We start from the raw sequence: 13106 nt of genomic DNA on the forward strand, positions 1-13106 counted from the left end.
TCTACAACAAAACACGTAAAATACATCAAAATAAACAAACATAAAAACAAATTCAGTGGTTTCAACTTTTGCAGCAAAGTAAACACAGCATAGAGACAAGCAAACAACAATGACATTAGAATCACTCAATAATAAAGAGTGGATGGTGTGGTTGACTGTGTGGAGTCATACAGTGCACATTGACAATTTAATACAGCAGTTCGTTTTTTTACTCCTACTTAGGCCACAGCGATGTCTCGCCACAGCGATGTCTCGCCACAGCGATGTCTCGCCACACGCTCTGTTTAGAGTTCTGATCTCATTTTCCACCACACAAACTTTCCAGAGAATTCTCATTCCCAACGTGTCACGGACCGACGATCTGTCGTGTAGCGTGAAATGAGACGCTCCGGATTCTCCATTGAATCCAACAGAATGACGCTCGCGGCGCTAACACACGCTTAGAGCAGAGGCTCTAACCCAGTGGTGGGCAATCTCAGTCCACGAGGGCCGGTGTCCTGCAGGTTTTAGATGTGTCCTCGAACCAACACAGCTGATTTAAATGGCTAAATTAGCTCCTCAACATGTCCTGAAGTTCTCCAGAGGCCTGGTAACGAACTAATCATGTGATTCAGGTGTGTTGACCCAGGGTGAGATCTAAAACCTGCAGGACACCGGCCCTCGTGGACTGGGATTGCCCACCCCTGCTCTAAGCCTAACCCTATCAGACGGTGTTTTCTAAAGTGATTCATGGTCAGAATGCATTGACATGTAGAGATTCATTCCAAACGGCTCTCATGCCTCTGAACATGCCGAGGATTTGTCACGTAGCGTCGGTATGTTACGTGTTGGAACTTTCTGTGCTGTTTTATTCACACAAACCCGAGCCAGATGTGCTCCGTGAGTAATACTGCATTGTACTTTAACCTCTTAACGCACGATCTGATATCCTCGTGTTGGTGTTGTTCCCAGATCATCATACTAAAGGTTGTTCCAGGATCAACATTGCAAGTGACCAATCAGAATGTTGTGATGTCATACTTTTGCGACTTTGGGAAAAACCGGCATAAAACAAAAAACTGTACTTAAGCTGCGAGAAACCGCCTTTGTCCGCCGATCAACGGACCCTGACCCTAACCCTTTAATAAACGCTAAGCAGAATTGATATTGTCCTTGCAACATTGGAATTTCATAAATGCACGAATGGGTTGGTGCGCAAAAGAATAACGTCACAATAATGTGATTGGTCACTTGCAATGTTGAACCTGGAACAACATTTTCATGATGATCTGGGAATAACACCAACACAAGGATATCAGATCATCCCCTCTTAACATCCAGCAGGTCACCAGCAACACAACTAAGCTGAGGGTTAGAGTTGGGTTTGGGTTTTGTTTTCTAAAAGACTACGACGAAGTCTCATCAAATCCTTTGGCATTGCAGTTTTTGTTTGTTTGTTTGTTAATAGCATTTTCAATATTTTTAAATTGGAAAAATTGCATAAAAAGGTGAGTATATATATCAACTTAGCCAATACCCAACGCCTAACTGTAGTTGAGTCGCTCGTAACCTGATTTTAAAACGTTAACAATGCTCTTTTCCACTGGGACATCGTTTATATCAGGCAAGTGGAATCCCCGGCAGCATTCTTGAATTAGAAATTTAACATCAAGGTAATTTAATTCAAAATGCATTCTTTCAGACAAAAAGCTTCACTGTGGAAGGGAAGAAAGGAAAGTCAGATGGCAAAACCCAATATGGCAAAAAGATGACGGATATAAAAATGACGCAAACTTCAGTGTGTAACTACAACTACCACAAAGAGTGGGGAACAGAGTAGTGCGCAACATGCACGGATCAGCCACAGCGTGAAAACCTAACGTTGGCTCTCCCAGTTAAAACCTCGGGTCTGTCACTGGGACGAGCTGCAGACATTTTGGTCCGTTTAGCTTCTGATCACATCCCATAAAAGCTCAGATTCAGACCTGAGCACTTTGGAGTTCAGCTCCACGTGTCGGGCTCTGCGGTGCTCTCGCTCTACTCCTGAGCCCTTGATGTGGTGCAGTTTTTTTCTTCTTTCCTTTTTATTTATGCAAAACAGATTTAGTGTGAAAACTTCTCAGAGAGCTAAACATCGAATGACCAAACTCTTCCTACCAGCACAGTCTGAGTTTGCCTCTGTCAGCAGTCGTCACCTACAAGTTGTGAATGTCACAAGTTTTTCTAGAGAGAAAATGTGATACTGATTATTTCGTTACCTCTTTCCTTGTGCAAAGGATAACACTGAGCACTATTTGATCTCTCGCCCTTAATATGCATCCTTTGGATGTAAGTCTGTGAGGAAAGGCTTCAAGCCTTAGATAAGCCTCTCTTCTGGGGGCACTTTGAGGACGCTGCCCATTTCCAGTCTGGCCCCAGCTACTTCCTGTGAGCTGGGGCTGTATGTGCCCTCTGATTGACGCTTCTTTCGTGCTGTCATGATGAGAAAAAACACCACCAGGATGGCCAGTAAGACACATAGAGTGGTCAAAGGGATGGCCACTGCCAACCATGGAACTCGCTCTGTTTGTTCCTCTTTCTGCAAGAGAACAGACAGACCAGCTTAGTTTGAAGTGTGGATGAAGACTCAGACTGACAGAAGCTGAAGCACAATTTCAAGCACTGCTCTGGAGGTTTAATCACATTTTCTCTTGTAGCTAAAGGAAACCCGACTCAAATAAAGGCATTTTTACCCATTGAGCAGAACTAAGCACATTAACTTACAACTAGTTTTGGTGAATGGAGCTGTGTGTCACTTACATCGCTATCGCAAAGCGTGCCGGTGTATCCTGACACACACACACACTGGAAGTGGTTGAGTCTGTCCAGACAGGTGGCACCGTTGAGACAAGGGCTGGACTCACACTCATCTATTTCTGTCTCACACCTGAAACACATCAGCAGGTTTTAGCACAATACTGACTGACAGAGCAGCAGCTCACATGTGCACTTCTGACCTTTCTACTTAGATGTGGTTCACATGTACTTTTAAAAGTGGAGGAGGAGTGTGTGCAGTGTCGTGCTCTTACCTGTCTCCAGCATATCCTGGCTTGCAGGTACAGTTGCCCCCAGAGTCACCTCCAATACAAACTCCTCCGTTTAGACACTCAGTGTTCGCATTGCATGCCACAGGAGGAAAACGCCATCTATTAGACACACAAACACATTTTCTCAAGGAGGCTTTCGACAGCAGAGCTTCAGCTAATGATTATTTTTAGTAGCTGAAGCTCATCAGCTCTTCCGGTTATTGGATATTTTGTTCCGTAAAACACAGGACTGGAAAAACAGACTGGAAAAACACGTCTTTCAGAAGCTGGAACCATCAAATGTTTGGCATTTCTGTTTGTTTCAGATGACACTGGCAGATTATTCATGTTGATCACCTAGTTTACTAATTTTTATAGAGTGTTTAAGTGCTATTCTAGTAAAAAATAATAGTTTTCAGGGCACATGTATATTGAAAAAAGGATAAAACACAACGTTAAATGGTAAGTGTTACCTGAAGCAAGCTTCAGTTATAACATGAGGCCAAATTTATGCAGCAAAGAGAAAAAAATCACACAGCTGTGGGTGAAAATGAAGAATAGCTGTAAAGAGAAGCAACTTCTTGACAGTTGACAGAGAAAGTCCAGGCGCAACAAGGAGTGTAAACGATGGTCAGCAGGGCCGAGCACTGACACTGATGGTAGCTAATTCTAGCTTGTGTGCTAATGCAAACTGGTAGATAACAGATGTAGTAATGTACTGAATGGCTAATGAAAGCTGATTCATCAAAACATGTTGGGTTTATCTTGCTTGCCTTTACTTGACAGGTGCTTTAGACAGTAAGTTTCTAAAAAAAGAAACTATGCCCGTTTTGTGCTATTTAAAGTACAGCGAGCTAGCTGCTTTACTAGCTTATTTTCAGACATGAAATATTGGTTCATACATTAGACCAGCGGTTCCCAAAGTGGGGGGCGCAGAGCATTTGTAGGGGGGGCAAAGTATGACTAAAAAAAAAGACTGCTTGGACAATGCTAGCATAATGGACACGTTATTGACGGGGCTCCCACACAAACACAAGATTTTCTTGTAAAACAAAGTGGGGGGGCTAGCAAAAAAAGTTGCATTACACAATAAATGCTACAACAAGCTGCTAGAAATAAGCAGCCAACAGACAAATCGATCTGAGATAAATCTCTGCATAACGTTCAGGCAGCCTGTAATCATCCTTTGAAAGAATCATTTTAAATTCTTTAAGAATGTAAATAAAAAGTAACAACTGCAGGAGAAATTTGAATGTAGAACCAGGCAAAGTTTTGCCTGGTGCAGTTTTGCACATTTAACCCTGAGATGCACACGTGGGGTCATTTTTGACCCCACGTGATTTGATTCTTCTTGTAATATATTCATATTCCAGGTATTCTTCATAAAACATGTTTGGGACATGAGGCCATTTGCATTTTTATTTATTTTTTCATTATTTTTTAAAAATTGCAGTTCTTGTATCACTACCCCACTCTTCCACAAGTGGCGTCAAAAATGAGCCCAAGCAGTTCCTATGAAATCTTCTATGAGCCTTTAATTTTTAATAATAATAATAATAATGGATTGCATTTATATAGCGCTTTTCGGGACCCCTCAAAGCGCTTTACAATGCCACTATTCATTCACTCTCACATTCACACACTGGTGGAGGCAGCTACAGTTGTAGCCACAGCTGCCCTGGGGCAGACTGACAGAAGCGAGGCTGCCATATCGCGCCATCGGCCCCTCTGGCCAACACCAGTAGGCGGTAGGTGAAGTGTCTTGCCCAAGGACACAACGACCGAGACTGTCCAAGCCAGGGCTCGAACCGGCAACCTTCCAATTACAAGACGAACACCCAACTCTTTGAGCCACAATCGCCCACTTACACTTCTGATGTCAGCAGTCTCACCACCCAGGTCATTTTTACACAGCAACATATATGTAAGTATTATCTCCATTTATGAACTTGTTTTTCATTGTACCGTCCATGTGTTTTTGGGAGTCCTCTGCATAACCCCTTGTAAAAGGAAACTATGTCAATACGAAGATATTTGCCTACCGACTGAAACAGACCACATGGCAGCTTCCTGCTACACATGGGGCCTGTTCCTGATCAACTGCAGGTAGGAATTCATCCCCAGTGATTGTGTTAGAGTGGATGAACAACTTGTGCCTTTCAGAGGTATGACCCAGCTTCTACAGTATACCGAGTAAGCCCGCCAAGTATGGCATAAAAATCTTCTGGGTTTGTGATGCACGCATCCCATATGCAACTGATGGGATCGTGTACTTAGGCAGACAACCAGGGGACGACACCCAGAAGAATCTGGGGGAAAACACTGACAGTCAGTTGTGCAATGGATTCAGACACACAGGCCACAACATCACCACTGACAACTTCTTCACCATCTTGCAGAGCATCTCCTTGAGAAGGTTCTGACTATTGTGGAAACTTTGCGACAGAACAAGCCAGACATTCTTCCAGTCATGAAGGCTTCCAGGTCCAGAGATGTCCACAACCTGCATCCCTGATGCAACGGGAAGGTGTGGAGTGAAAAAAGAACGGCTGCAGGAAAGAAGCACACAGGGCCAGCAGAAGAAGAAGAGGTGCCAGTTGTGTCCAAGAAACAAAGATCGCAAAGCCACTGATTGCTGTTTGAAATGCAATACCCCTGTGTGCAATGATCACAGCCAGAAGCAAGTAGTTTGTGACAGCTGCACACAGTGAGAGGAGATCAGATGTTTTTGCTGTGTTATGGTCTCCGGACCTCTTCTTGTCCTCCAGACATAGGGACAGACATGTTTGACACCTGATTGATTGACTGATTGTTCAGTGCTAAAATGTAAATGAAAAGTAAACAATGTACATGTCAAAAATGAAATTTCTCTTTTGTTTGAACAAAATATATAATCTTAATCAAAATGAGAGAAACGTCTTTAATTTATTGCAAAAGCGCTTGAATGATGAAAAAATTAATGAAAAAATAATTAAAAATGCAGTTTTATGAGGAATACCTGGAATAAGAAAATATTACAAGTCTTCATTTTAAAGATTTTGAAGAAAAACAACCCAGTTTATTGCAAAAACACTTTGTTTTTATTTGGGGTCATTTTTGACCCCACTCGTGGAAGAATGTAGGTATTGGTAGGTTAAAAACATGCGCTGTAGAGAAGCTGAAGGCTATACTCACTGGCAACGCTTTCCAATGTAGCCAGGAGGACACGAACAGGTGTGAGTTTCCTGTGTTTCCACACAGTCTCCTCCATTCTCACACTTGAACTCCAGACAGTTATCCACCTCTTCCCCACAGTCCTTCCCTTTGTATCCAGGCTCACATTCACACTGGAAGTCTGCCAGGAGGTCTTTACATGTACCGTAGACACAAGGAGTTGAAGAACACTCATTTATCTCAGTTTCACACAGCTCCCCCTCCCATCCAGGTGTGCAGCTGCAGTTAAACTCATTAAACTGGTCCTGACACACACCCTGGTTGAGACAGGGCTGCGAATCACAAATAGGTGCACCTCGGCACCCGATGCTTGGCTCGTGGCCACCCACTCTGGTGAATCGGCTCATCTGAGGTGGATCTGCTACCTTTACGAGTGGTAGGTAGACCCCACCCAGCCTCACCTCTCCTAAACATCCTGTGTATTTTTCTGCCAGCCAGATTTTGGTGTCATTGAGAAAGTTGAGGTTGCCAGTCGTTCCAAAGCTGACACCAGCTCTCTGTCCATCTACGGTGAGGCGCCAGCGCGATTCTGCCTGTGTTGGGTCAACCATGGTGAGCTGAATGTGATGCCATGCCCCATCGGCGATTGTCCTGTCGCTCGTGAAGGCCTGCAGCTCTGCACCATCCCCGCTGTCCAGTTTGACCAGCAGGCTGGAGTTGAGCAGGCCCAGGCAGAAGACCTCGGTTGTGTTGACAGAACGCAGCAAGATCCCGTTCTCGTCCCGTGTTCGTACGTTCATGGTGATGTTGGTTATGGAGCTCAGCAGGGAGCTTTGGGCAAAGTACTGGAGAGAATTGTCCTGGAAAATGGCTTCAGTTAAACCTGTGAGGGGAAAACGTCATGAGAGTTACTGGCACTAACAAACAGGTATGTTAGGAAACAATGTTTGAAAAAATAAATGCTGCTGGTTCAGAGACATCACGTTAAGTTTCACCTCCACCAAGGAGGTCATTGTTTGATTTGTCTGCTGGTCTTTCCTGAAGGATATGGATGAAGATTTGATCAGAGTTGAGACTTCGCCCACCTTAGACGTCTTTTAGAGTCGAATCTTGACTCAGGAAGTTTTGAATAACACTGTAAGACTGAAATAAGAAAACTTGGAAGACATTGGCATCATGCTAAGAAAATAACTAATCCAGGCCCAGATATCCTTCTGGATCAGGGACCTGCTTTATGCAGCAAGTCTTCTGTGGCAAACACTTTGTAAAAATGGGAGGAAAGAATTACTTTTAGAATTAGATGAGCACTAAAAATGATTCCTGCTGAGTGATTAAGTCTCAATCAATCAATTTGACACATGGACTGCAGGATCCGGGGATCAATCCACTGACCTTCTGACTGATATACCATCTGCTCTACCAATGCCTAGTCTATCATATTTGATACATCAGATTTTTAGTACGTAAGTCTTCTACATCAGCAGTGGGATTTCTTGCAATTCCTCCAAAAAACCTAAATAAATTGCAAAATTCATTTTTAAGCACAAAATTGCAAAAAAGAACCAGAAATATCAAAGATTATATAAATTCATATCCAGATTATTTTGATTATTTAAAGAGCTAAATGATTAGCGGTAGCACCAACAAAGTAAAGAGTAACACTTGATAACTAAACAATATAGTTCAGTAGAACCATTTTCATGTTGCTCTCTGAGCCACTTCAATGCTGCGACACAGTAAAAGCCGTCTTTCAGGTCCAGACGACCTACAGTGACAGATTGGGCGTGATACAACCACTCCAACCTGCACCTCTGGCTAACCAGCATGCCTGTCGCCATGACCTAGCAAAGAAGCGCCTGAAAAGTGTTTCAGTAAGGCCTTCTAGCTATCCGCTGGGCTCTCCTTGTGTAATGACTCGAAAAACATCTGGCTGGCACTCGAGACACTATTTTGAGGGAATTGAGCCCATTCAGTGTTTTGGACCCATCGAAAAGGTCTTGGCAGATTTGGCAGGCTCGTTATAACCGTTATTATGGTGCATGGTAAGTGATATGTTTAAAAGTTGGGTAGGACATTCTGTGACAAACCACTGGTTTGTATTTATGGGAGGGGGTGTTACGGCCCTAGCTGGGCCTCCTGAAACTGCCCTTGTGTGGGCGTGGTGTTTTTCTCCGCCTCCTCCTCTCTTGCCACGCCCACCCCCTAGAGGTGGGAACATCCCACGATACGATATTATCACAATACTTAACGCACGATACGATATTATTGCAATTTTTAAAAATATTTTGCGATATTCAGATTCTGTACATAAAGGTAAACTTTATCAATATTCATTTTCTCTAATATCAAAGTCTCACACTCAGTCTTTCTCTCATTTCAGTTTTATTGTTGACAAACTGAACGGTTTGTATTACAGTCTAGTCCAACTTAACTGAATCAACCATCTGGTACAATTATAGCTATTCTGAACTATGCAGTTTATGAAAACTATGCAGCCCCTTCAGCAACTGAAGAATTTGAAAGTAAATTAAAACAAAATATAATTTTACATTAAATAAAAAAGTTTTAAACTTAATTAAAATAAAACATGTTTATTGCTGCCAAAAAAAAGTTAAACACATTTGGACAGTGAAGGAATGTCAGGATTCTTGCTCAGCTGATCAACATGCTCTGAAGTCAGAGCATGTTCCATTCCACAAAAACTTTTTTTGTAACAAAATATCCATTTCTGCTGTCCCTGTATCGATACATTAGTAGCAAACAAAATATCACGATGCTACACAGTATCGATTTTCTCCCCCACCCCTACTACCCCCTCTGTTTCTCTCACTCTCCTCTCTCCCCAGGACACAGCTGCTCTTAGTTAGCCTCGTTTGCCACCTGAATCCAGTCAGCAATCACCTCTGAGGCTATTTAAGCTGGGGATGAGCTGTGAGCAGCGTGGTTTTTTCTCTGGTGTTCTCACATTGGGTGTCGAAGTTGTCGGGAGAGATCCTATAGTGTGGGCTTGTGGGCCTCGGCAGCAGTAAAGCTAGCTGCTGCTAGTGACAGGGTGAGCTGGTGGGCCCCTGGAAGTGCCTCCTCGTGGTGTGGAGTTTTTGTTTGGTTGTTGTGTTCTTTGTTGTTGCAACCTTTTTTCCTTTTTCCAAGTGTTATTGGTAAAACGGCGTTGCCGGCTCTTTATGTTAAGATTATCTAAAATAAAGACTATTTTATTTACTATAAAAACCTGTCTGTTTTCCTTTCATTCTGTTCTGGACTCATTTGTTACTGGTCCCCTCACTCGCATGCCTAGACCCCTTCGGGGGGAACGTAACAAAGCCATATAATCTACTTCAATATGATGCAACATAATGTTTATGCACCTGCTACAGAGCTGTTAAGGTCTGTTAAAGTCTCTGTCGATCTCATGAGAGGTCCTCCTAAAAATCTAATCTTAATAAAAGATTCCTGATTTAAAAGAAAAAGAGCAGAAACAAATAAACCTGAATCTCTCTGGTTTGAAACACAGTGCCAATCACTGCTCAGGGATTACTCACACTCGTAACCATCCTGCAGCTCCATGCAGCGCACTCCCTCAGGGCAGGGCTTTTCGACGCACCACAAGCGAGTCTCGCATAGTTGACCCCGGTACTTGGTGGAGCAGTTGCATCTGAAGTCATTCCAGGTTACCTGACACTGTCCACCATTGAAACACGGTTCATCCTGTGCACAGACAAACACAGATGGATGGATTAGACCATCGCTTGTAAAATCTCTCGCCTGATGCGACCGCATTGGTTAAGGCTACTAAGAGGATTGAGCGCTAACTTACAGATCAGATTCTCAACCAGATGAATGATAATAGGGTTATCACAACCAAGCTATTAGACAGTCCTGCAATTGCCATGAGATACAAGAGCCATATATTTTCCCATAAATCAACTTTGCAGCGTATATTAACCCTTTAAGACCTACCATAGAACCAAGTCTGCCAGAGCTTATATTATATGTTTACATGCTGTGGAGCCATTTTTGGGAGCATTTCAAGTTGCTATACATCAATACAACCATTACAGCCTACATTTTAATAATATGTCTGCATTAAGTGCATAGTAATTATATAAATTGCAAAAAAGTGCAATAAACTACAAAAAAATTGAAAATCGTTTTTGTTTTTTTAACATATATTTCTAGTTAGAGAAATTTAAGAGGCTTATCCCTCAAAACTGTAAATACAAAAAAGTTGCACAAAATAGTTTCCCACCACAGGAAATTTATTTTGAGTGTCTTCATAGTTTTATTTTTGAAATACACCAATTTTTATACACTGCAGGAAAAACAAAAATAAATATTATAATGCAAATTTGCAAAAAAGCAGCATATGCATCAAAATAAACTATTTCCAGCAGTGCAATATGAGTCCTAAGCATCCCAGAAACCACACAGAAAGTCATAAAGTCAAAGATAACTTTTAAAAACACCAGTATAGGCTCATGAGGCCCTGATGGTAAAAAACTACATTTCCGCGAAAATGATGTCACTTCCGGTTTCGGGCAGGTCATGGTGGACATGCAATAGTTCATGCTGACGTCGAATCCAATGTAGGAAGTGTTATGAACAGCTGATCGGATCGGCAAAGCGTGTTTCTGGAATATTATGTTTTTGTTGCTGCAAGTGCTTTTTATGCAGTTTTTGCAAAGCTATATGTGGAAGGAAACTGTGACCGAGGACAAGCTGATGGCATAAGATGTAAGTACAACTCCTCCGGTTTCATATGCAAAAAAAATTATTGCTCTAGCTTACGTGGTTGCAGAGCTACCGGGATTTAAAAATAGTTACGCAAAACAGAGCGTGCTGCTCCGACCGGCTTTAAAGGGTTAATATCTCTCATTTCATTTTCATTTCGTCTGTGGTTAAATAGAAATGTTTCCAAACAGGAAACCTCACTGTGAGAGGACTGTACTTACCAATCCATCACCATAATAAATGATTATAAATAAAACTATAAATCATGAGAAATTAAACAGGGATGCACCACATCCTTTACCTTGCACGTATCATCACTTTGGCATCCTGGCAGCAGGTTATCCTCGGTGCTTGCCTGGTAAACCTCCATCCCCTCCGGATAACCTTCAGCAACCAGATGCTTGTGATCCAGTCGAATGTCCTGCAGACAGCCCTTGAAGTTTCCACCCCAGGCGTTCGTGCTCTTGCCTGCAGGGAGCCCTCCAACATATGCCACATCCCCGGCTTCTACACTCACATTTCCTAAGGCACGATTATTGCCCGCTTTGGGAAAAACCACATGGCCACAATGTACCTTTACAATCACCAAATTATTTTTCCCGTCAGTAACTGAACTCGCTTCTGAGAGAAGCGTGGTGTGAGGACTGTAGAGAGCAACAGTGCCTTCTTTCAGGTAGATAGTCAGGTAGGCGTCTCCTTCTCGATGAAACTGCAGGAGCATGCCGCTGTGTTTGAGAGAGCGCATGAAAAACGAAACGGTAAAGTTGTCACCGTGAGTTTCTGATATGTTGAACATAGAGTAGCTGGTGCTGTTTTCATGTCCAAAGGTCCAGGAAGGGTACTCTGAAGTAGAGGGAAGAAGGAAGGAGTTTTAGTGTTTTATCTCATGAACTATTAGATTTTATTATATTTATGCAAATGTGTTCGTTTTTTTTCATATTCAGATTTTAAGTACTAACCAAATGACGAGCACTGTGACATGTATGAATCAGGCTGCAGAGGTTGGTTAGTGAGCTCTTCAGTAGCATCAGTAGCATTTACTATTACATTCTTTCTTTATGATATTATAATTTCATTATGATTATTTGTGTGATATATCATATAAGATCCTAGAGCAAACAGTAATTTCTTGAATTCAAAAACTAAAGGTAATTGGCTAAATTAGTTTAAATTAAGTTGTGCAGAAACCACAACTGCACACTAAGGTAAAATAAAAAGGTGTTACTCAGTTTTTAACTAATGCATTTTGGGTCAATTTCTTTGTGAATAAATTTCATATTTCATTACTTTACATTCTGTTCTCAGTATTTTTGAAACAATTTCATTCAATTTTCTTTTATTTCTATAGTTTAATTTCACAACAACAACAATCCCCTCAAACAGAACCGACTTTGAACGATACCCAGCTTCATGATTCCACTGCTGAAGACTTGGCCTGGGCTTGAACATTATGAACAGATTTTGACCGATGTTGTTATTTAAAAGGAAGCCAAAGTCTGATAAAACATGTTTGCTTAGTTTCACTGAGCTGTTGAAAGGTGCTTTGCCTTTATCAATCATTAGTTTGTATTTTCCCTCTTGCAATTCTAGTTTTGGTGGCAATTACTCTTAGCTGGTAAGAGGTGATTTTGCTTAATATAACCAGTGTTGGTCAAGTTACTTGAAAAAAGTAATCAGTAACTAATTACTGATTACTTCCCCAAAAAAGTAATCCCGTTACTTTACTGATTACTTATTTTCAAAAGTAATTAATTACTTAGTTGCTTTTTAAAAACACGATTTACAACCTGAATAGGTGATAAAGTGATAGATCTTTCAGCCCAATTCTACTTTTTCTACATAATCATCATACAAAATGTAATCAAATGGAAAAGTCTCTTTTTAAAACTTCTTTTATTAGTTTTAATCTTTTAACTTTATGCATCAAGCAAAAATTTAATTATCTGCAACATTCTCTGACTGGAAGAAATTAGTTTAATATTTAAACCTATTTTCTGCACATTCCAGCACATAAAATAAAATATTTTTTGTGTTTACACTCAGTCTTTCAAATAGATGCAAGTAAAACACAGCAGAAAATAAATAAAGTCAAAGACTAGCGGTCCTGTTGCTCTATTTTCACCTGTAAAGCAGGAGTGGGGTAGGCGGAGGTTTACCCTGGTGCAGGTGTGCAGCGGTCAG

The 13106-nt window shown here is 41.5% G+C and overlaps 1 protein-coding gene across 1 annotated transcript in view; it reads right to left on the reverse strand.

Moving 5' to 3' along the window:
- Positions 1-422: 422 nt before the first annotated feature.
- LOC102797186 (protein crumbs homolog 1-like) overlaps positions 423-13106 on the reverse strand; it is a 37714-nt gene continuing 25030 nt past the window's right edge. Inside the window, exons 8-13 of the mRNA XM_087848874.1 lie at positions 11227-11768; positions 9737-9902; positions 6219-7080; positions 3048-3164; positions 2779-2905; positions 423-2557 (exon numbers count right to left, since the gene is read on the reverse strand). Of these exons, the coding sequence (XP_087705000.1) occupies positions 2336-2557; positions 2779-2905; positions 3048-3164; positions 6219-7080; positions 9737-9902; positions 11227-11768 (2036 nt within the window). The 3' untranslated portion in view covers positions 423-2335. The remainder of the gene's footprint in view (positions 2558-2778; positions 2906-3047; positions 3165-6218; positions 7081-9736; positions 9903-11226; positions 11769-13106) is intronic.

The sequence above is a fragment of the Neolamprologus brichardi genome, chromosome 12, assembly GCF_056152115.1.
Source record: "Neolamprologus brichardi isolate AB-2024 chromosome 12, ASM5615211v1, whole genome shotgun sequence".
Taxonomy (NCBI): Eukaryota; Metazoa; Chordata; class Actinopteri; order Cichliformes; family Cichlidae; genus Neolamprologus; species Neolamprologus brichardi.